At 32.0% G+C, this 22,958-nt stretch overlaps 1 protein-coding gene across 4 annotated transcripts; it reads right to left on the reverse strand.

The window, feature by feature from the left end:
- Positions 1–54: 54 nt before the first annotated feature.
- Positions 55–21,655, reverse strand: LOC110993678 (protein Skeletor, isoforms B/C). Of its 4 annotated transcripts, XM_045634350.1 has the most exons (17): positions 21,615–21,655; positions 17,991–18,464; positions 11,756–11,984; positions 10,565–10,676; positions 8,836–9,054; positions 8,401–8,601; positions 7,378–7,398; positions 7,132–7,224; positions 5,592–5,722; positions 4,076–4,188; positions 3,618–3,826; positions 2,852–2,993; positions 2,591–2,623; positions 2,030–2,153; positions 1,504–1,634; positions 1,000–1,163; positions 55–855 (listed from the first exon to the last, which is right to left on the reverse strand). In XM_045634350.1, the coding sequence occupies exons 2-17, from the start codon at positions 18,055–18,057 to the stop codon at positions 694–696; spliced, it is 2,151 nt and encodes a 716-aa protein (XP_045490306.1). In that variant the 5' UTR covers positions 18,058–18,464; positions 21,615–21,655; the 3' UTR covers positions 55–693. The 4 variants fall into 4 exon arrangements, with proteins under 4 accessions (XP_045490306.1, XP_045490308.1, XP_045490309.1 ...); XM_045634352.1 differs by lacking the exons at positions 7,378–7,398; positions 21,615–21,655 and having other exon boundaries at positions 17,991–18,457; XM_045634353.1 differs by lacking the exons at positions 2,591–2,623; positions 21,615–21,655 and having other exon boundaries at positions 56–855; positions 17,991–18,456.
- Positions 21,656–22,958: the final 1,303 nt, after the last annotated feature.

Genomic DNA, 22,958 nt, shown 5'->3' on the forward strand with positions numbered 1-22,958 from the left:
CAAGCACACACGACCTTAATAAGTAAAGAATTTATAATAATTAATAATTAATACTATTATTGTCAATATTACATAGGTTGAGAACATTCACTTTTAAATATATGTTAATAATTTGAATTATTTTGAGTGAAATCCGTATAATTATTTAACAATCGATAAAATTCTAAAGAATTTTTTTTTACTTTATAGGTTATAATTATTATTGTCACAGTAACATTAATTTGTCTCTTTCATACATTATACTACGAAAAGAGAGAAGACGCATCATCGTTCTCTCATACAATTATATCTATGAATAAAATCTCTAAATAGGTCTACAAACTTCAAATAAGTCTAAAATGTAAAGATAGATGCACAAAATATGCGTTTTAATTTTGATATGAAATTGATATTTTGTATATTGACATTAAATACCCTTTCATAACATAATCTGTACAATTATAGGAAAGGAGCTCTGGTTTTCTACCAATTTTAAACCGTTTTACTCTATTTACTATCATTTGCCTCAGGCTATAGTAATATTATACTAGCATAGGTATGTTGTTCATAAATTTATATTTTGGTACGGCGATTGACATATCCAACCACGTACAAAAATATTAATTTATTTGGACAGAGTAGGTAATCTCGGAAATCGAGAACAATTCTTTAAAAAAATGAACCAGAGCTCGACAATATTATTATATGTTCCCTTTATCTAAGCTGTGCGTACAGGACAGCTGTCAGAATTGGCGCGATAATTGACAGCGGTAATGGCGCCAAATTTGAGCAGACGCCTGTTTGGCCCGGAAGTGGTATTTGTGTCCCTGGGTCAACTACATGGATCTTCCAGCCAAGGTTATTATGCGTGTAACACTGAAATTTAAGAATGTGAAATCATGTTTTTGTTTAGACTTACTAGAATGATTAACATTACCTACACCTCGGCGAGAAATACGCCAGAAACAGATAATTATTATTTTCATGTCAAAGATCTTTTCCTATGTGTTCCAACATTACCTGGTAATAAAGCAAGTCAGGTGTTTCGTGTGCGACAGTCCATTCCAATGCAGCAGGTTCACCCTCGTTACATTCCAGCTGCAGAGTCTGAAGGTAATCTTCAAATGTTTCAGAAGTGCTAGATTGGTCTGTTGTCTTGTGTGTCCATTCGCAGTATCGTCCCACTGAAATGTAATAGAAAACTTATGAATGAATGAACATATTCTTATTGTTCAATCTGACTTCGACAAGGTTCCGAACTTCCGTTTCTTTCGCGTATCATTCCGGCTTACAACCTAGAACTTTCACTCAGAAAACTTTATGCCAATTAAAATTTTCTGAAATGTGGTAAAACCTCTCTTGAAATGGTTATAAATCACATTTTAGCTTGTTGAAAACGTCTGTTGTGGAAATATCGAGAAACATTGCAGTCATTTCCTAACATTATTAATGCCCGGTGTGACCGGTTCGCAAATGGCACTTTTAGCGCTAACTCCGAAATGAAATGTACGGGAATAAACTTACCAGCTGTTGGATAGGGGTATCCCTCATTATCATAGGCAACTCCCGCAAATACTCGTTGCTTCCTCTGATCCTCCTCACGCTTTTGTCCAAATCCTCCTTCTGAAGAATCGCTTATGTAGAATGGATGGAATCTAAAGAATAGAAGTAGAAAAATAATAGGCATGAATTTAATTATAATTTGAGAATGTCAGAAGTGCTGCGCATTTTGTAATCCAAATAATAGGTACATTTTTTATAGATAAATTATAGGCTTTTTCTGTTCTGTAATATTTAGTTTTAACCCCTTACTGGGTTTTAAGATACCACAGATGTATTCCGCCATCACTTGCTGCTAAATAAACATATTTTTTAATCGTCGTAGCATACTGATTAACACATTAGATACTCTCGATGCCCAAGGTTCAATACCATGAGAAAACCATTTACACAGAATTATTACAAAAAACCGACGGCAAAATGTATCTCTACCAACCACATAATTTACTAGTCTTGTTACCTACTTAAAAATAAAACTGTCGGTACATACTTAGCCGGATTTGTCCTATCGTCACCACCTTCTACCAAAAAAGTGTACGTTTTCCCGCGTTCAACGTATATTTCAGGGATCAACATATCATTGATATACCAGGCGATACCCCAAGAAGGATGTCCTGAAAGCACGAAAATTTATTTTTATTAATTTATAACAAGTCGTAAGTATCTATACCATATATAGAGCCATAAGAAATGGAATCATTTCCGAATGGCTGCCTCGCAACTCGCAAGAGAAAAGGATCAGGCTATGGAGGAATGATCTAGAAACCACATGCCAGGGTCATCTCTATACTGTGTCGACTTGATAGGATAGAAATAAGTGGACCATAGTGGAGGGAAGAGTAGACAAAATTTTTTTGTTAATAAAGCTTTAAATATTATTAAGTACTTTCTGTGAATACAAATTCATAAGATTTCTGAAAAAATACAACTCGGTTAAATCTAAGAAAATAATTAATTTAAATTTTCTGTCGACATCACGTTAATGGTACTTACCTTACAGAGATTAAATATTAAATGAGATTTTAAACATGTATAGATTAAAAATAATTACCATATGGCAGAAATCCGTCTGTGATTTCATTGTCTGCGTGAAATGAAAAAGAATTTATGATAGACAAAAACTGGTGAATATTAAAATTTTAGGACCAAATTACGCAATCAGACAAATTATAATAAGTATGAAAAGTAAAGTTCTTGTTCTACGTCGAGTACTTATAAACGTACCTACCCTTTTGATAAACATTAATCTGAAAAATGGCCTGTTAAGTTATTTGCAGTGATGATTACGTACAATAACTAATGAGTAATGTACCAGTAATAGGAGTGTATCCTCTCCTTCCACCTGCGGGACCAATCCGAGCTGTGAAGTTGCTGACTCCTGCGATTATTCGAGCTGGCCAAGGTGCCGGTCCGCCTGCCTCAAGTTCAGCCAAACCGACACAAGTATTGTCGTTCTGTATAAGAAAAACTTATTTTATAACACAATTTTAAAACACAACGCGGACATTTATAAAAATAAATTGTTATTATACAAAAGGGGGCGTTCATAAATTACGTGAGGTGTTTTTTTTTTAATTTTCTGCCCCTCCCTCCCCCCTGGTGAGATGTCGTGAGATTTTATTCAACCCCCTCCCCCATCCCCCGATCTCACGAGAGATTTTTCAAAATGTGAGTTTCTTACGTAAACGCGTTGGATTGTTATTGTAAAAAGAAAAAAACAAATTTGCTTCGTGCTTTTATTTACGACTAGTGATCTTAATCGTATTACCATTACGCTTAAGATTAAATCTTAAGCATGTACAATCTGGATTAAATGGACCAAAATAGTATAATTTTTTTTTTGTTTCAATCAGAAAAAAAATTGCGTGATATTTGCCGAGACCCCCCCCCCCCCCCTTAAACACCTCACGTAATTTATGGACGCCCCCAAATAAATAAACAACAAAGAAAAGACTGTTAAAAATTAAATTAAATACTCTTATTATAATTGATGTGTAATTTGCGAAATTTAAAAATTTATTTGAAATTTGTAATATTTCATCAGATTTAATATTACAATTGGAATCAATGATACATACCAAGGCTCCAAAGTCGAGTTGGACATCATTTCTAGTGGTATCCATAAATGAGTGAGCATTAGCCTCATATCTCGAGTTGAGTGGCCCAAAAGCTGCTATAACAGACTGAGACCGTGACGTCAGCACTTCCTTATCCTTCATAGGCTCCTTCGCGGCAATCGGACGACGGTAAGTTATGGTTGTTACACCGTCTTTTTGTTGTCCAGAAACTGGGGATTATAAATTTTATTGAGGACTATAGACAATTTAACAGTTAATACTACTTAATACTTCCTTTTTAATTGTATTAAAATGTTTGAAGACATCCATATATAATAATGTCAGCTTTGCATACACATACGTATCTTGGCTGGTGTTCGTTGGTAAAACTGTATGTGCAATTTTGAAAAAACTGGGTTACCGATTAAGTTTTATGAAAACATAATTGTAGTGTCGTACGAAATTTAAAGAGGACATACCAAGTACCACATCGTTGCTTCCACCGAGTCTGGCATCAGGACACACCCCTCTCTCTCCATCACACTGTGCAAGGTGAGTAATTGTGTAGTCTGCTACTCGCGGTTGGTTTGATCTGAAATATGGATAGAAAATTTAAAAAATATCTGATAAATTATGTACAAAATATACAAAATATTGGATTTGCAATTGTCATAGTCTAATCTGGGTTCCAAAAAATGGCCCACCAAGAATTTGTTATTCGTTTGTGGTTTAATAGAGTCGATAATCGAGTATTGCAGAGAATGTAAGTACGTGCTCCTATTTCACCATGCCTGCTACTGATCTATCAAATCTTTGTTTTTAATTTATTTATTATTATTAATTAACTGTTAATAACTGAAGATGTCATGTGAAACAAGGTCGTTGCAGATGCATACAAATATTGTGTAAAACAAATATCTTGCCGATTTTAAGAGTGGCGGAGAATTTATTGTCAGTTCTTCTCTTTCATTCTAAGCTCTCTTGATTTGAGAACTGGCAGTAAATGTAAAATTGGAAGCATTTAATATATATATCTCTTTTTTGACGTTCACAAGTGTACATTGTGTTACCTACTTAGGTATATGAATAAATGATTTTATTTTTTAATGTGGTGCCCGCACTATGCATCACATCAGTTAAACTCTTTAAAATTTGTCCATAGATAAGAGGTTGTACTTACCGGATCTGAATGTTATATTCTATTGCTCTCAAAAATAAACTTAAGAGACTCTCATTAAAATTAGAACACAAGATCAGAGTGTCTTTCTTTTACTAGAGACTGTAAGTAATGCTATTGGACACTTCCTTATGATGAATATCCTTTTTAGTAAATTACGTTAGACTTAAATTACTTATTAGTCTAAAGTTAGGCTAGATCGTAATGTTCCATGATGTTTTAGCGAAGACACATTTATATATAAAAAAAAATTACTCTTATTAACTTACCCACAGTATTGCAGAGTTTTTCCAAAACCTTGGATGACATTATTATTTTTGCCTTTTCGCTGTCACATTTTTATATTATGTAAGAATTATTTTGATTATTATAGTTATTGAAAATAACAAGCTGTGTATGTCTATTAAATGATGTATCATCAGTTTGTATTGTTATTTTTGTGTGTTCCTATATGTTAGCTTTTATTGCTATATTCGTTGGCAAACTTAAATACTACATTACTAAGAAACAATACTATATTATTGACGTTACTTTTCATCTACTCAGATGGTTGTTGCATTTTACTTTACATGTCATATTTTAAATTTACATTATTGCGTTCAGACAACTAATAATATTTGAAGGTATCATATCAGATCATAACTGGGGAGACCATTGTGTTATTCTTTCGACTTGCAGTGTTCGGAACTGGTTATATCATCATTTTCAATTGCACAGCATCAATAATTAATAAACTAATATAATATCACAAAACAAATACCCGTACTAAATAAATCTTATAACCATGTCAAACGTTTATGACTTTGTATGTGAGTTACCTATTATCCCAATATGCCACAACGACATCAGCGTTAAGCATAGCAGGACGTCCTTCAGCACCAGAAATACCGAATGCCATGTACTGCTCCTTACGAAGACGGGCAGCCAGCGTTATTTGGATTAGGTCACCCTGGAGATATACAAATACATTATTAAACTTATATTTTTGTGTAAATATGGGAGGTTTTCTATTTCAGATTAACATTATATGCAGTAAGAAGAGCTGCATATTTACATGTCATGGTCATGTCATATGGTCATAAGGTCATATGGTCATAAGGTCATATTGTCATAAGGTCATATGGTCATGAAATAAAAATTTCCATTTTTATTTCATGACCATAGCAATCAGTAGGTACTCTGTAAAATACGATAGCAATACCCACTTCGATATTTAGTTTTAGTACCACGAGAATCTCAAGTTTAAGAAACCAGCGCTATGGGTAGAAACACAATATAGACTACAAAACCTCAATATTAAAGTTGGTATGATACTTTCAGAATACAACAATATATTGTAGGTATGAATAAAAACAAGAATTTATTATCTATTTCATGTGAATATAACATATAGGTCTGTTCTATATAGGTTGGTTCTCTTAGGGTAATTTTTACATTATTATATCGTATTTACCTTTACATTTGTCTGCATACCACTCGCTTGTAACGAAAATTATATTATTAATAATAAACTTCGATCAGTTTTACACATAATATTATTTCGATTTCTATAGCGAATTTCAGGGATTTAAAAAAAACGGTCATATGACTTCGTCTAACTGTCGCACCACTACTCTCTTGTAGTTTATAAATCCAAGTCAAATTAAAAATAATATATTCAATCGGTTCCCATCGCTTATACTCTACGAATACGATGTTAAACACATTTTGGGTTAACAACATCCGGAAGCCTATATCTTAATTTTATCAGAAATACAACAACATACTAATTTTCTATAAAGTAAGGCATGCATTTAAGTTCAGTGTACCCTAACCGTGAGTAATAAACTAACAATTGAATGAAACATGGAGTGTACTCGTCCATATTCTGAAACATCCCATTTTATATTTCATAATAATTCAGTTCCCGCCCTCGCGCTTATGTAGATTAAATTATGAAATATGAGAGTTTAATGTGGGAGGGAGGGTTCGGGATGGTAATAGCTGGAATTGCTTGAGCTGTGTCTTACTAAATTGAGGTTTCAGTTTTAATGACGGATATAATTTGCATAGCTAATTTTATTGTTACTGTGCTACAATAAAGGCCCTTGGTTCTCACGTGATAATACCAGACAGCGTATTCAAATATTTATAAATTGCAATACTATGACAGGTTTTAGGAACAAGATGGTCGAAGGTCGCTGTAGCTCTGCGGTGTACGTATGCATACATGTAAGTAATGTATTTATGTTGAAGGACCATGTCTTAGTAGTTTATTTAGTTTGTAACATGAAAAATTAATATGGTTTTAATAAAAGTATAACTTAAAAAACTATTAATATTCTAGTTATATAATTGATAGTCATAAGTAATCATTACCTGTATCTCCCATCGCACTTGCAGCCTTTTATCAAGAATTTCCTTACAATTGTTAGTAGAGCTATATGGCGTCTGAGAAGTGGTTGAACTCGTCTGTAATATCCATTTAGTTAAATCTTAAGTAAAAAGTATTATTTAAACGAAAAAAGATTATTGGAATATTTTTTTATTTGCTGTCAATACAAATATTGTTAAATGAATACACATATATTAAAAAATTGTACATATTATTTCCAAAGCACTCACCGGATTATACCACCAAGCAGGCTGTTAAATTTTGTATTCCAATGGAAGCGGAAGAAAATGTCAAGAAATAGTGATTAGTTTTATTGCAAGCAGTCTTATTACACAGACATTATGTTACACAATACATTTTATTATATATTATGATGTGTTGATAATTTTAGTATTTCAATATTTATTTAAGGTTTTCATGACTGTTAAATTTTAAAAATATCAACACAGTTTATGCAATTAATAAAACCAGTCCAAAAAAAATGTTGGCTGAATATAAGTTTTTGTTAGTTTCGTTAGCATTGATGGTTTCCTGTTAACCTGAAAAGCGATAATCCAATGTATGATTCCAGTAAGCTGCATTGTAAAGAGATATTCGTTAAAACAAATTAATAAAAAAATATCGAGTTGTACAACATTCCTATTCTTATAAATTTAAATAAGTTAAAAGCTAAGACATGAGAAACGTACGCAGATATTTTTTGACAACGTATGTACGAAAATAATGATGAAATGTACAAAAAATTTTTGTATAACTTCAACATTTGTATAACAGTTTTAACATATTGGATATTTAAAAAAAACCTGTTAAAACAACAACACTGTAAGACTACGAAATTGTATGCATTACAGGCAATTGTTTCCAGACCAAAACATATATCTACCAGCGACGTAGCGTAAATCTCACGGATAGTGTAGGTGTTATAACTAAGCCAACACTTTTATGGGCCTAAATATATGCCCCGAAAGATAGGCAGAATCGAGAAAGATCGGGTCGCGGCCACTTACGCGGCCTTGTAATGACTACCTGAGGTGGTTTTATTGAGTATTGCACACCCAGTCTCTGAACACATTGGATTCTGGTGTGGGACGGGTCCCACTACTGCTACTTTCTAAATGCGCAAATGTATTTCCATCTCTAATGTCGAAAAAGGACCTTTTACCCTTACTAAAGTAATGTGGAATCCCAATAGAGAGCATTAGTCGACCGTGATTATATCCAAATACATATAATAAATAAATCGTATTACTCACAGTAATCTTCGTCTGTCCTAACGCAGGTGGTACATCTAAATCCTTAGGAATATAAACGTGTCCAAAGTTATGCCTGTATTCTACACACCAGACAGCAAGCCAGTCGATGTCATAAGCCGTCAGTTTGCCGGGTAACTGGATCTCTATATCCTCACCTTGGTAGCCTCGGAGAGGGTTGAGGGATCCCATTTCATTAGGTACCTAGACACAAACTTTGTTTGTATTATCTACCTAAAGAATATCCCTAACTAAAACCAATACGATTTATTATTTATTTTACGTCTAAAAAGATTCTAAATAAAAAAGAAAAGTTTAATTCATTGCAGTGATAACAAAAATTCAATTCAATTAATTCGTCTTACCAAGTTCAAAAAACAATATCTAATGGTGCTCTACCCTAAGTAATAGTAATGATTTATTATAAAGTACGCTAACCTTTGTTCCAAAAGGACTGGGTTCACTACCGTTCCCAACCCAGAAGTAGGCGTCAGGTCCAGCTCCATCGTAATGCAAGTTGGGAATGTAGAAGGTCTTTGCATCCAACACGCTAATGTTACCAGATCGCAGGCCATGAGCAAGTCGCTTGAACTCTGGCAATACACGTGGTCTTGGGGGGTCTAATCCGGGAGGGACAAACACGTCGCCAAAGTTTACCTAAAACGTGTTTTATAAACTATGCAAAATGCAAAATATGATTTATAAAATTTGATGAAGCGGCACAGCTTTGGTACTACTAGATACGTGATATTGTTGTTATTATTAAAGTTTGACTTGTAACTGAAATATCCGATTTCAATGAAGCAAAGCCTCCGTATTTCCAGAAACTCAACCTTTATGAAAGTGTAAATTAAAATTTATTGTTAGGTACGGATATTTTACTGTGCTTCTGTTATTTTATTCCAACTCACAAATATATCACATTATAACTTTCTTAGTAATGTAGTTTACATAGTACCTAATAATAATAATTAAAAATTAATAACTAGACAAACTTAGAAAGTTTGGTCCATGTGGCAGTGAGCTAAATTTATTTAGATTTTGGGTAACTGTTTATTTTTACCAATAAAAACTCAAATAAAAACATTTGCCTATTGCATGTACATTATATCTGAAAACATGCAACTAATTGCTATGCTGTTAAATATATATCTTCAGTCTAAATTGTCTTCGGTAAAACTAAAATACACAAACATTAACAAATTATTGGTATATCATGATCGCTGTGTATTCACAATGTTGTGATGTACAGATGCTCTGATCGTATGAAAATTGTATATTGCTTAAAAGTAATATACGACATAATATTGCATATTATGTTGAGAGTGACTGAGAGTTCGGTAAGTACATTAGTCTGTGGTAAATTAAAAAGTTAATTTGACAAAACTGACATTTTGGCGGGAAGCTAAATTGCGCGCGTCGCTCCCCCCGCCTTCCACCTTCTAATCGATATTTTGGCCTTTAACGGACTGTCATTTTATCCTTCTGTCTGATCCTTATTATTACACCTATATATGTGATAACATGTTCATTGGCTTATTCGTTTGATCGTTCATAATGAAAGTAAAACGTAACTATTCTAATATCTACTACATGTTTTATAATTGCGAATGTATTTAATAAAGATAAAATTATCTCGTTATCTCCAATTTCGAATCAGTAACAACACATTTAGTGTTATTATAATTATTTGCTTTTAGAACTGTGAGGAGGTGGGTAATGGGTTGCACTTCCTTACAAAAGTATAAAACAAAAGATTAGGCATTAAAAAAATACAAATAGAACGAAGTAAAATGTAAACCAAAAATATGAGAACCGTCAATGTTACAAATACCTAATTATAAGTTAGTTCAATAGGGTTCAAAGAATTTGAAACGAAGTTATGTATATATATATATATATTTTTTTAGTCAAATCAATATAAAAATATTATGTAAAAGATTTTTAAACTCCGATTGTTTAATACACAGATATAATTTAGAATATTAATTTCCTAATACTAAACTAAACGGTATTTTAAGATACCGTTGTCTTCGTCTCTGGTCTTAGGGGCATCATAATAATACTCTGTACGCTTTTAACATTAAATTAAGAAGCCAAGGCAGGACACACAAAATTTTAATTGATACTGTGTTCGCCATGTATTATACATTGGTAAAGGACTTACAGTAAATCTACGACACCACACACTGATCCACTTGATGTCTCTAAGGCGTTTGCCTCCTGGCAACCGCAAAAGGATATCAGAATTGGAATGTGCTGATAATACCGGTGGATCTCTGAAAACATCCAAGCCATTAAGGGACAAAACATTGAATTTGATATTCAACGCTGTGAACTTTCGGCTGAAAGATATACTTCTTTTTAATTCTTTGTAATATATATCTCAAGATTACGGACATTCTTAACTAAGCGACTTTTTTTATAGAACATGGGCCAAACGTGCAGGAGGCTCACCTGATGAAGTGATACCGCCACCCATGAATACTCTTAATGCCAGAGGGCTCGCAAGTGTGTTGGCGGCCTTTTTAGAATTGTCTCTTTTCAAGGACCCTAAGTCGATTTGGTTCTGTCTACAGCAGTGGGATGCTAGTGCTACATAGTTGTGGTGCGCGACAAAAACAGCCTTAAAAAACGTTTCACAATTTCAGTTGTGGAACGACGACATTGACGTGAAGCTGCAGGTATTAATCTGAATAACAACTCTGAACATTCTCCGTTTCAATACAATAATAAATACTGGAAATCACAATACTACATACTTTAATCATACAACATATTTAAACGTGCTTTGAAATCTTTATATTGACTTTGATATATAAAAGCAACAATATGAATCCGCAAAAATGCAGAAAAACATTTTGTTATGCTACGCGACTTTAAACTTGGATGTTTAAACCTTGAAAGACCATTCGGTCATTGCCCCTTAGTTAAAAACCAAGGAAATAATGAAATGATTAATCCTTTAACGACTGACGAGACGATATTAACCTATTTAGATATAAAATGCTAATGGAAAAGGTTTTAGTAAATTCCTTTTAAACGAATGGCTGATATCAATCACTATTTATGCGCCACGCTACATTTGTATACCTAACGGGGTTTTAATAGAATGAGGTTTTTAGTGTGAGCGTTTGAACAAGCATGAAAAGTTTTATATTATGTAAAAAATACGATACAAAATGATAGATACATGTTTTATTACCACTCGATTGTAGCATACTATGTTTTATTACCACGAAATAAGAATTTCAATATCTGAGATTTAATGGACCTCAGTCCTCAAAAAGGACTTTTTTATGATATTCTCAAATTATATCTCGTAAATGGTATTTAATTAATACGGTCATATTCTTACCTGCTAGGATAATCTTCAGGATATGGCACAAGGATGCCTTCTGGCGAAGGTTGAGGGGTATCTCCAATCCAGAAATAGGCGTCTGGTCCAGTCCCATCGTATGCAAAGCCTCGTATAAAGACTGTGTTCTCGTCTACGGCATAAGCCGTGCCTCGTATGCCGTGGGCATATTGAGTTAAGCGTCCGATTATGCGGCCATAGTACGGCTCAGGACGCCGGCACTCTACCGCTAAAAAGTTAATTCTATCTTTAACACAAATTATTTGCGTACTAACAATACATGATACAGACACAACCTAACCCTTTCAAAAAATATAAAGTAAGCAAAATAAATTACCGCATAGTCCGTATAAATAGAGCTACTACTATTATATATAACACGAGGTAACAAAGTTGCTGGCGCAGACTAGTGATACATATAATCGCTCAGGAGTATTTCCTAATATCCTGAAGGGAACGAACCCATTACAAGATATTTTGATTGACGCTCGCCCCGTGCTCCGCCGAGCTCAGATTTGCGACGCAAGGGCTCTTTTAGGGCTACCAACAAATATTTTGAATGGCTTGTCTTGTTTATCGAAGACGAAAGTCTGTTTTTGATTAAATTATATTGTTAAAGCGATAGTAAAATTAAGTGAAAATTAACAAATAAATCGTTCACCGTTCAATTTAACATTTTATCATTTTGTAAATAAAACCTTTGGGGCTTGGGAATAAAGATATTCGTAACGTAATTATTCACTAGATAATACAAAGATCATTATATTAAATAAGATATTAGACGTATGAAAAAAAAAGCTATTCTCAATCTATAAGCTAGATATGGTGTAATAATTCTAATTAAGAAAACGTATAAATTTTATTCCTGAATTGGTTCCATCAACCCTAGCTCACCCTAACTTTCCGTCTGTACATTACCGACATTCCCTTCTGCAAGAAACTCATTCCACTCTAGATTGCGGAAATTTCTCTCATAGAAGATTCAATAACTCATTGCTACTGAGCAATTAGTTGGTTTTATACTTTTAAAATCATCAAATTATCACTTTAAATTACATAATTACTATACAATTCAAGGTAATTTAATTTACAATATTGTTTTTAATTTATATGGTAGTGTAATCTACGATCGTAACATTATTGTAACTTGTTAAAAGGAACGAACGCATATTGGATATTTTATATCAGCTATAAATTCAAGTCTCCAATATCCTGCAGCTTATTGTGCAATATTGTTTCGATTCGAAGCGACGATGGCGAAGCGAAGCGATACACATTTGTAAAAAGATTAAGTATGTTAGATTTTTAAATAAAAAAGCAATTTGACATGTATGTGGACGTGAATATTAGGAAATAAACCTAAACAATTATTATAATTTGATTAAACATTTACTACTTATTGATGATTACATCAATATCAAACTACTTGGAAAAACCTTTGATATGTTTTCTACGTCTTAAATAATGCGTAATGTGAATAAAACTGGGTTATTCACATCTAACGATTTCATTTCTTGAGAATCAGCTATAACTTTTTTAAACCCCTCAAAGTTATTACAATTTTATAGGAAGTAAAATGTATCGGGTCTCGAGTTTTATCGAAAACCGCTAAATCCAAATAAGATGTTAAACGTGAACCCTTTGAGCGAAAACAATGCGAAGTGCCAAGAACTTGACAGAAATCGTTGAAATAACTTGCATTTTCCAGATAAACCAAATGCTTTCAAAGTAAAAGTCCACAATTTTTAAATAGTTTAAGTAGGATGATGGACTAGATTGGTCTCATAGTGATTTCGATTTTAGAAAAAAAACTAAACCGGTTTATAGCTAACGTTAAAAAAATGACCATATTTGTCTTGAATATGGGTCTTAAGCTTGAAAACTCCGGTTAATATTTCTTATTTTACTAGACTATGACGTATGGCTACGACACAGACTACCCTTAACAACATAAAGCATTACAAATGTACAATAAAATTTAACATACATTGAAGGCTTACATTTCAAGGATTCTAAGCTCTTTGAAACGAACGCAGCTGCGCCGTTTTACATTAAAGCAAAGGAAACTTATTCTTGACGACCTCGTTGGTGCGCTACTAACATAGTATAAATGTACTGTGCTATCGATTAAAATCTGACTATTTTTATTGAAAAAGCTTTGCTGCATTCGGAACACTCGGAAAATATTTATACAAGCTTATGTGTCAGGCACCTTCGGGTGATGTTAATATTTTAATTTATTTGAAAGTGAAAAACTTTAGCATCGTCATGATTTGAATGTAGATTAAAAGAAATTGAGAAAGGCAAATTATTATATTCCTGTCTCATTTTTGCCTACGTTAAATCTTATGAATTTATGTGTCTGTCTCTTAATACTGTCGTTCCTACGAATTTGAAACTGTAATTATTTTAGTTTTTATCAAAATTAATAAAATTTAATTATAAAACTGTATTATTCATTGTAGTTTTTATCAATTTTAAATTTATATTAAACTTGAAAATTCAAATTTAATTCGTCTTGTAATCTTGAAGCCAATATTGTTGAAGTTCTACGGGCACCACGTGTGATTTTGTTTCTTTTGTTAAAATCTTATCGAAAACTAAAATTTGATCGAAGGTATTCAGTAATTTCTGTGCATATAGCTATATTATTAGCAGAATCAAATTTGTAACTAGTATTATTGAGTACCACTTATTTCAGTTAACTACATTTTGTATTATATTTACAGAAAAGTTCAGAAAGGTTAAGGTTGTATTCCTATAAAGTACACTTTATAGGAATAGTTGTAGAACCCAATGGACATTACAAGACAATATAAAAAAATATATAATTTAAATAATATGATTTAAAAAAGTAAAATGTATAAAGCGTGCGACGCAATCATAATAATAAAAACTATCTAACTAACGTATGTGACTGTGAAAATAGTTGTGAACTTGCAAATATCAAAAAGGCAATACAAAGGGAACTAATATGTTTATAGTATTTTTACACATAGAGTGAGAGAAGGTGTAATGAGATTTAAATCATCGTTACAGGTGTGCAAAACTATTCCGAGTTTTGTCGAATTATGGATATTTTTAGGCAAATTCCAGCCCTGCAACTCTATTTAACCATCGCTTTCTTACAGTTATAATCAACAAGTTTCAAACGAGGAATAAAATAATTCAATTTATATAGAAATTCTCGGAACGCTATTAGTATGCGTTGCTCAAAAGGATAAAATTTATTTCGTTGACGCGAAGTCACGTTCACAAAACTCCTATTACTCAGATGAATGTTCCCCATTTTCATTTAGCCAACGATGTTTTCTCATCGATTTTATATGAATTTTTGTTCATGCTTGCAATTCGTCCGTTATAAAAACATTAAACCATGGTCTCTTATGCCTTGATCCTAACATTTATGTAGATAATATTAGTGAAAAACAATATATGTATCTATATGGATTCTTCCTTTACAAAAACTCTGATTTTTCATTCCGTAGAAATCTGATATTTCCTAAGTGTTGAACTACAAATGAAATCGAAAATAGGACAAATTTGACCTATTTGAGAATAATAAAAAATAAAATGCAATGATAGTTTGTTCACTTTTATTTTTATAGATTCCTTTTGACAGCAACTTAAAAAGTAAAACGTAAATTTATAGGTTTTTAATTGAAACGGTGTATTAAATAAACAATGAACGGTTCAACGCTATGATAACAATTTCCCTAGATTTCCTCTATCAAATCAGTGTATCCCATCTAAAATTTTATGCACCCCATCGCAATATATCTTCTCCGGGGCGACCATTAACATAATGCAGGGAACCTTGTTTTGAAACCACCTGATTCAATGATCTTTCACTTTCTAAATTAACTTTATAGATACAGGTTTTTAATTCCGTAATTGGAATGTAGATAAGAAATTTTTTGCAGCGATTATAAAATATTATATAACATTTGTTTATGTCTTTGCAAACCGATATTTATCGTTATCCATCGCGCAAAAGAATTTGAATAAATAATAATAATAATGTTGATATTGATATTTGTATCACATTAGTATCTTATATCTTTAAATGAGCAATTCTTGTATATAAATATATATATACATATATATATGTATTTGGAATCTCAGAATCGGCTTCAACGATTTACATGAAATGTAGTATGGTTTCGGGGGCGATAAATCGATCTAGCTAGGAATAATTTCTAGAAAATGTCATTTATTCGTGTTTTATCAACTTAAACATAAACTTACTTTTTACTTTTTTTTGTAAGATCAAAAAATATTATTCATATTTCATCATTTTATTAGTATGTAATTCGTACTTAAATACAATTTCCAAAAAACACAATTTATAAAAAAAAAAGTTAACCGAGCAAGGCTCGGTCATTCAGGTACTAAATATTATGCGATACAGCAGTACGGATGAAAATATTTTCACTTTGGTAAAGAAACGGACACTTGATACTAAGATGTTAATACTATGAGAACATCACGTAAAGGGGTGGGGTGTAAAACAATAAGTGTTAACGACGCTGCTGGCGCGCGCCGATTATGGGATTACGACAATCTACTTAACGGAAAAGTATCACGATAAAAAGGCTAATTCAATATACCCAAGTGATATAATGAAGTTTTTAACATTGTGTAAAACGTATACTGTTGTTTTATTGTAGTTTGGGACATATTTAACAGTTAAAATAACTTTAGCTTTAACTTTTAGTTTAATATAACTACATTATAGTTTGAACTCTAGATGTATAATTTATTTTAAGTTTTAGATGCCCTTATCTCAAATTTGTCCAAATTTGACCTAGATTCGATTCATTGGGCTTTAAAAAAAAATTTGCAGTAGTAAAACAAAATGAAAAATGCCTGCCCTAGAAAATTAAATATTGTGTAAAAAAACGCTCGTTTGAGCCAAACTATTCATTAATAACACAATGTGATGGAAAATTCCCAGACCGGTTGCATCTAAATGTTTTTGTATTCAACATCATTAATCAGTAGACTCTGGTAACAGGTTTATATCCTTGACAATAACATGACCTAGTTACCAGACACAAATACAAAATGACACATTATCTTAAAGGACACGATCAGATTTATAGTTTTATTTTTCTCTGTAAGCTCAAAAATCTAAAAAAAATACTACAACGTGATGGCGAAGCTCTGTGAACGATATAGGGGATAGCCAAGTCAAATACTTTTTATTACTGTATAAATTAGATATTTTATTTAGTTATGAATGTAATCCTAATGTAAATATGTGTATTGCTAATTGAAGATTTTCTGTTCACAAAAAATCTTGGATTTTCTTAAATGTCACTCTTTGACCGGATCCAATCAAAGGAGAATAGGACATTCGAAATTTAAAATACTATTCGAATATCGAAGTGTAAATTAAAATAAAGGTTTTCACAAGTGAACTAGGGAAGCGTGCAAAGTAAATCTATTCAAGTACGTCAGATAAGGTCATACAGTAAGGTGTCCCACTAATATGCACTTGACATTCATGTACTATATTGATCTGAGCTCGCTCTCATTAGGAAAGGTCACGAAAGGCGCATATGTCCCGTGTCTGGGGTATGGGACAGAAACCTATTACCAACCGAAGGTTAAGCAGGAAATGCTTATCGTAGATTGTAAAAAACTCCGAGACACACCTCCGTCAAAATCCAAACTATTTTGAAAAGCTAATGGTTAAAAGAATTTTAAGCAAATTACTTACATCGTAGTACCTGCGACAAATTATTAAGTATTCAGTGAATAAAACTAAAAAAAACAATGTTACGGTGACCATTATGGTGTTGGTACTTGGTCGCATATCACGAATTATGCAATTCTGGTTAAGTTTCCCGTTATATATACTGTTACAGTTAAGTTTCGATGATGACGGTAGATAAAAAGTATATGAAGGTAGTAACAACAACTGGACTAGGTCGAGGCTAAATGATTGATTGTATAGAGATCTATAATATCATCGATATGTATAGAAAATAATAAGGCCCATACACGTCAAAGACAAACACTTTCTTATAATCCAGCATTAACCAATTGACTGATTTGAAATTTTGTCCGGTATTTTATTTATTTACTTTGATTACTATTCTATTACAAGTTGATTAATTGTTCATATTAGGTTCTGGATTCAAATACTGTTCAATAAATAAAAGCCAGTAATACAAGTAAAATATCTACTTATATATCTACTATGTCCAATTAAACAAAAACTACTTACCAGCATGGAGTATAAGAAGTAACGCTAGAAGCGTCGGACCGCTCCGGGGCGGAACCCTCAGCGTCATTGGCTGAACGCCGGGGGCGGCAATACACTAAATGTGATAAAACCTCGTGGTATTCTACGCTTTGCGTATATCTATTCCAAATTCAAAATAATACACACTCTATTCCAGATGTCATTTCTTTTATCCAAAACTCTCCAAAAGCATCTATTCTCTAATCTATTCCTTCCTTTGTCTTTAGAAATAGGGTTTCCAAAGTGATATCAGTTTTAGCGGATTTGTCTTCTGTCGCACGCGTTCACACGGCGTAGATCCGTTAGCCGCACTGACTGACTTTCACTTTTAGCTTACACAATACGCATCCATTCACTTTTTACATCTTATTATGATATCACTATTTATTGTCGACGATACAGTCTTAGTTTACATTATTATTGTATAATTGATTTGTATAAGGGCCTGTAAATAAACTAAAGAACACACACGTGTAAAATTGATAAAGGATAGCCTTTTCTTTAAATTAGATACTCGCCTAAATAGAAAACTACGCAACAATTTGCTTATACAACAATGTCTAGATAAGCTCACGCTGATTGCATAAGCAAGCTAGAAGGACAAATGCCTCCTTATCTTATGTAAAGTTTTTTGTGGATTTTGAAGGATTGTTGACAATTTTTGCCTCTATATGCGATCACAATATTTGGGGATGGGTTTGGTACGATAGACTACAACAATATTTCCTAAAGGAGCGTTAACTTTTACACAGAAATTAGAAGGGATGCCTGGAAGAGATCGCTTGATAGGATAAAGCCACCAGTAGCCCTCATTTACATTTAATTATGGTAATTGTATTATTTTCCTGTATGTAACGAAATATTAATTAAGACGTATTTTAATTCCTTAATACAGCAGCCGAAATGGTTTTTCAGATATCCAACGGTTATATTTTGACGACAAAAATTGCCTTTCGAAATTGGTTTCTCAGTCCTTGTTGTATACTTAATAGCAGCATATAAGTCAGAAGTGATATTAAGCAACGTTGCTAATATCACTTCTGACTTCACACACTAATATATCTCTAACGTAAGTGACGTATATGCGTTTAGAAATGGGAAAACTTAAACTGGAACCTTCTACAGCATAAGCTGTATTTTATTATTAGTTAGAAGTCTGCAGCAAAATACATTTAAATTTTCAATTTACAGTACCATACACTTTACTTAAGGTGTATTGTTGTACAATTCTAGCTTTGAAGATTGTGGTTCAGCACAGGCATGATCAAAGAATTTAAATTGTGTTCATTTTAGTTACTGATTTTTGCACTATCTGCCTTTTATACTTAATCAATATTGGAAGCGACAATCCATATTAATATTGAAGTAAAGCATAATGTCAGTAAAATGAAATAAAATGTTGGATAAATTAAGTTACGAGTACCTACGTGATTTCAAACATCACAGAAAATCTATAATCTAAGGTTAATCTTCCGAAACCTTTGTTACATTCATGCCTTTTTTTAAACTTAGTATACCAAATAAGGATTAATTGGAGAAGTATAAGGATTAACCTGATATTATACCCTGGCCAAAAAAATAATTTAAAAAGTTGAAATTTTAGTTTTACTAAATATCCGAGAGTATTCACAATTCATAACTCTTATTCTAGAAAAAGGGATATCAATAGACTATCTGCTAAATTGTTGAATAACCAGATATTTAATTAGTAGTTTAATTGCATCATTCGTGTAAAGTACTTTTTATAAATGTTCTGTTAGAGATAATGTAATAGACATACTGTATAATACATATAAAGGATCACAAGGATGAGTTTTAAAACTGTTCTGGCACGAGTTACATTCAAAACGTGATCTAGTTTCAGAGTTTAATTGAAATAAAGCAAACTAGTCTGAATTAATGTCGTCTTGAATGTACGCCGCCTAATTAGGTTCCTCGGGTTCCTATTTGTCTTGACTGTACTTCGAGATTACGTAAATACAAGGAATATCGTATTAATGTAAATATATTATACATCTTCTAACAATTCTATACATACGTATTTTTGCATAGATGAATATGTTAAATATTTTATTATGATATTTTAAAATATGTTAAGAAGACATCACTTTATCTAAAACGATTAAAAAATTATTAATACTTTTGCCTGTCAGTCATTTAAAAATGGTTAAATATTGTTATAATTGAACCATACATTTATTATGAAATTGTAATCTGTATTTAAGTTGAAGCTATAGTTAAACTGCTATAAAACGAAACTTTAATGGAACCAGCCCGAAATGTCAGAACGCCAACGCCTTTTCGCTACGATGAATACTATTTAGTATTATGTGCTATTTCAAGTTTAATTATATCAAATTAAACTTCTTACTAGTCATAGGTCATAGGTTACATTATAAACCGTGACCAACCATTGATTTTTATTTGATTGATTGAAGATATATTCAATATGGCGATTTAGTATTTCAGACTTTAATGTTTCTCAGACTTTATCAGATCATTAATAATAAAAGGCAAAGTGTTATGTAAAATGATTAGTTTTGAAGTAATAAATAAAGGATTTTGAAAGATTTAATTTTCCATTTATTCAGTAATAAGGTTTCACAGTATCGAATAGCAATCAAGTAGGCTAAAAATTACTGGTCTAGATTTCCTGGTGCGGCCTAAAATGAAAACAAGGAAAGCTCACGGAGTAACCTATATTTTTAACCTCGTTTTGAAAAAGAGGACACGATTTTCAATGCTTACCTAAACAATATTGCTTAAAAAACTAAGCAAACTTAATAGCTTTTCTTTGGCTACGCTTACACGTCTTGCTGACCAAAAGATTAGTTGTCCATACAATAAACTCTGACTCATACTCCGGGCAAGGTAACTGTAAGAAATCAATAAAAAAGTTTCGTACTTCTCAAGGATGAAAAAAGCGATCTCACAATCAGAAAAATCTCTTCTTTAAAAATTATCGCTTTATATTTATAGTATAAAACATTTTTATTTACAAAAATGGTTTAGTATATAGTAATATTACCCATATTTGTTTATATTCTATAATATAAATTTTATGTCTCCAAGCGCAATTTTAAAACCTTCATTTTTTTAAACAAATGGATCGTTTGAAAATCGTTTTCTGTATATTTGAATTTGAAGTATAATTTATTGTTGAGTATTAGTATGAATCACAATATTTGAATTTGCAAGTAGAACAGTTTAAAAGAATTATAACTCACCTGAATTTATTTAAAATACAAGTGTAAAGTGTAAAAGATTACGATAGAAATATCTGAAATTTAATAAAATGTAGGGCTAAAAATTTCAAATCTCTACAAAAGTATTGCTTTTATATCTAATAAATACGATACCCAACATCTTTGTGAGACATATGTGAGATTTATTTCAATTCAATTCCGCATAGAAATGTACAATCTATCCGAAAAATACCGCAACGCTCTAAAGTGTGACACTGAAAAAAATCAATCCCAAACCACGATCGAACATAACTGAACGCATTGATTAAGAATCGATTAAGAAATCATTGACCGGCTTATGAATAATATGAAAATTGTTTTTTTACACTATTAAGCGTACAAATGGGTATATAAAAATTACTTTGTTATTTATTGTGCGTCGCGAAAGGGCGCGTATTTATGCCGCGCCGTCTTGAATTGCACTGCCGTAGTTATTAAGTGATACTCTTACCCGATTTCGCTTGGAATGTGGGAGATTCTGATTTATTAAATGTTTAATGTATATGTTTTACAATTTAGTATAAAGTATATAGAGAAAACTAAATTTGTACAAGTCTCAACTTACTTTTAACAGAAGGAAAGGAGCATTTATCAGATTTCACCTATGTACCATGGTTGAAAATAAGAAATTAAGATTAATTTTAGAATAATAAATTCTTGTCAAGAATCTATTCTATCAAAACAACTAAAAATTAAATGTTTTGTTATACAATATGATTACGAAAGTACTCATCTCATTGCACCTCATTTTTGTAATATTAAAATCACATTTTTTTCTGGTAGTTTAAATTCATTACTGTGGCAACATTGCGGGGTATGCCGCCCCACGTAGCGCGTAGACTCCGCCCGCTACGCCGCTACGGCCGGCGTTACGATGGGCGCTACGTGTAATATGCATTACAGATATTAAAATTACGGCATTCGACATAAATTGTTACGAATTATCATCCGTTTTAAATACTGTATATCTAAATTAATTTCATCACACTTTCAGTTTTAAACTTATTCGGGTATAACGAACTAAGTATTTTACTTACTAGTAAATAAAGTGTAAGTTTCTATCTAGACTTGTAATAGTAATACATGAAATTAATAACGTTTTTTTAAATTGTTTATCAAATTAAAGAAAGTATGTCTTAGTAAGTTATTTATTCATATTTTTTATATAATAAATGCTACTTATTAATCATAATTACGTATTTATTCACGTATTATTTGTTTAACTATTACTACTACAACTACAACTTTAGATAAAATTATCTTTGAAGGACCAATGTTTTTCACACCTACATAGTTCTTAGCAGCATTCTCAGAATAACGCAACAATAAAATAAAATGGGTCAAAAAAATTAGAAGATGCAAATACAATACAAGTTGTTTTGAACAGATTTCTAAAGAAATAACATTTGCAGAAGTATCCATATCTATGTCAGTAGGTAAAGACAGCTAGTAGTATTTTTTATCAAACCCTTTTTATTGACAATATTTTTCCTTTTTTTATTAATGTCCATCTGGCGATATCTGCCAATTTCTAAGGAGACTAGTAACCGCCAACTTAAACTTAAATTGGCCCATTTTATTTGATTCCAATCCATACTATGATCTGCAGTTCCATAATAGCAGCGTCTGTTTACAACTAAACTAGCAGCTTTACAGTAATACGATTGGTATAAATGTATTACAAAATGTTTTAAACTACATACAT

The sequence above is a fragment of the Pieris rapae genome, chromosome 2 (assembly GCF_905147795.1).
Source record: "Pieris rapae chromosome 2, ilPieRapa1.1, whole genome shotgun sequence".
Taxonomy (NCBI): Eukaryota; Metazoa; Arthropoda; class Insecta; order Lepidoptera; family Pieridae; genus Pieris; species Pieris rapae.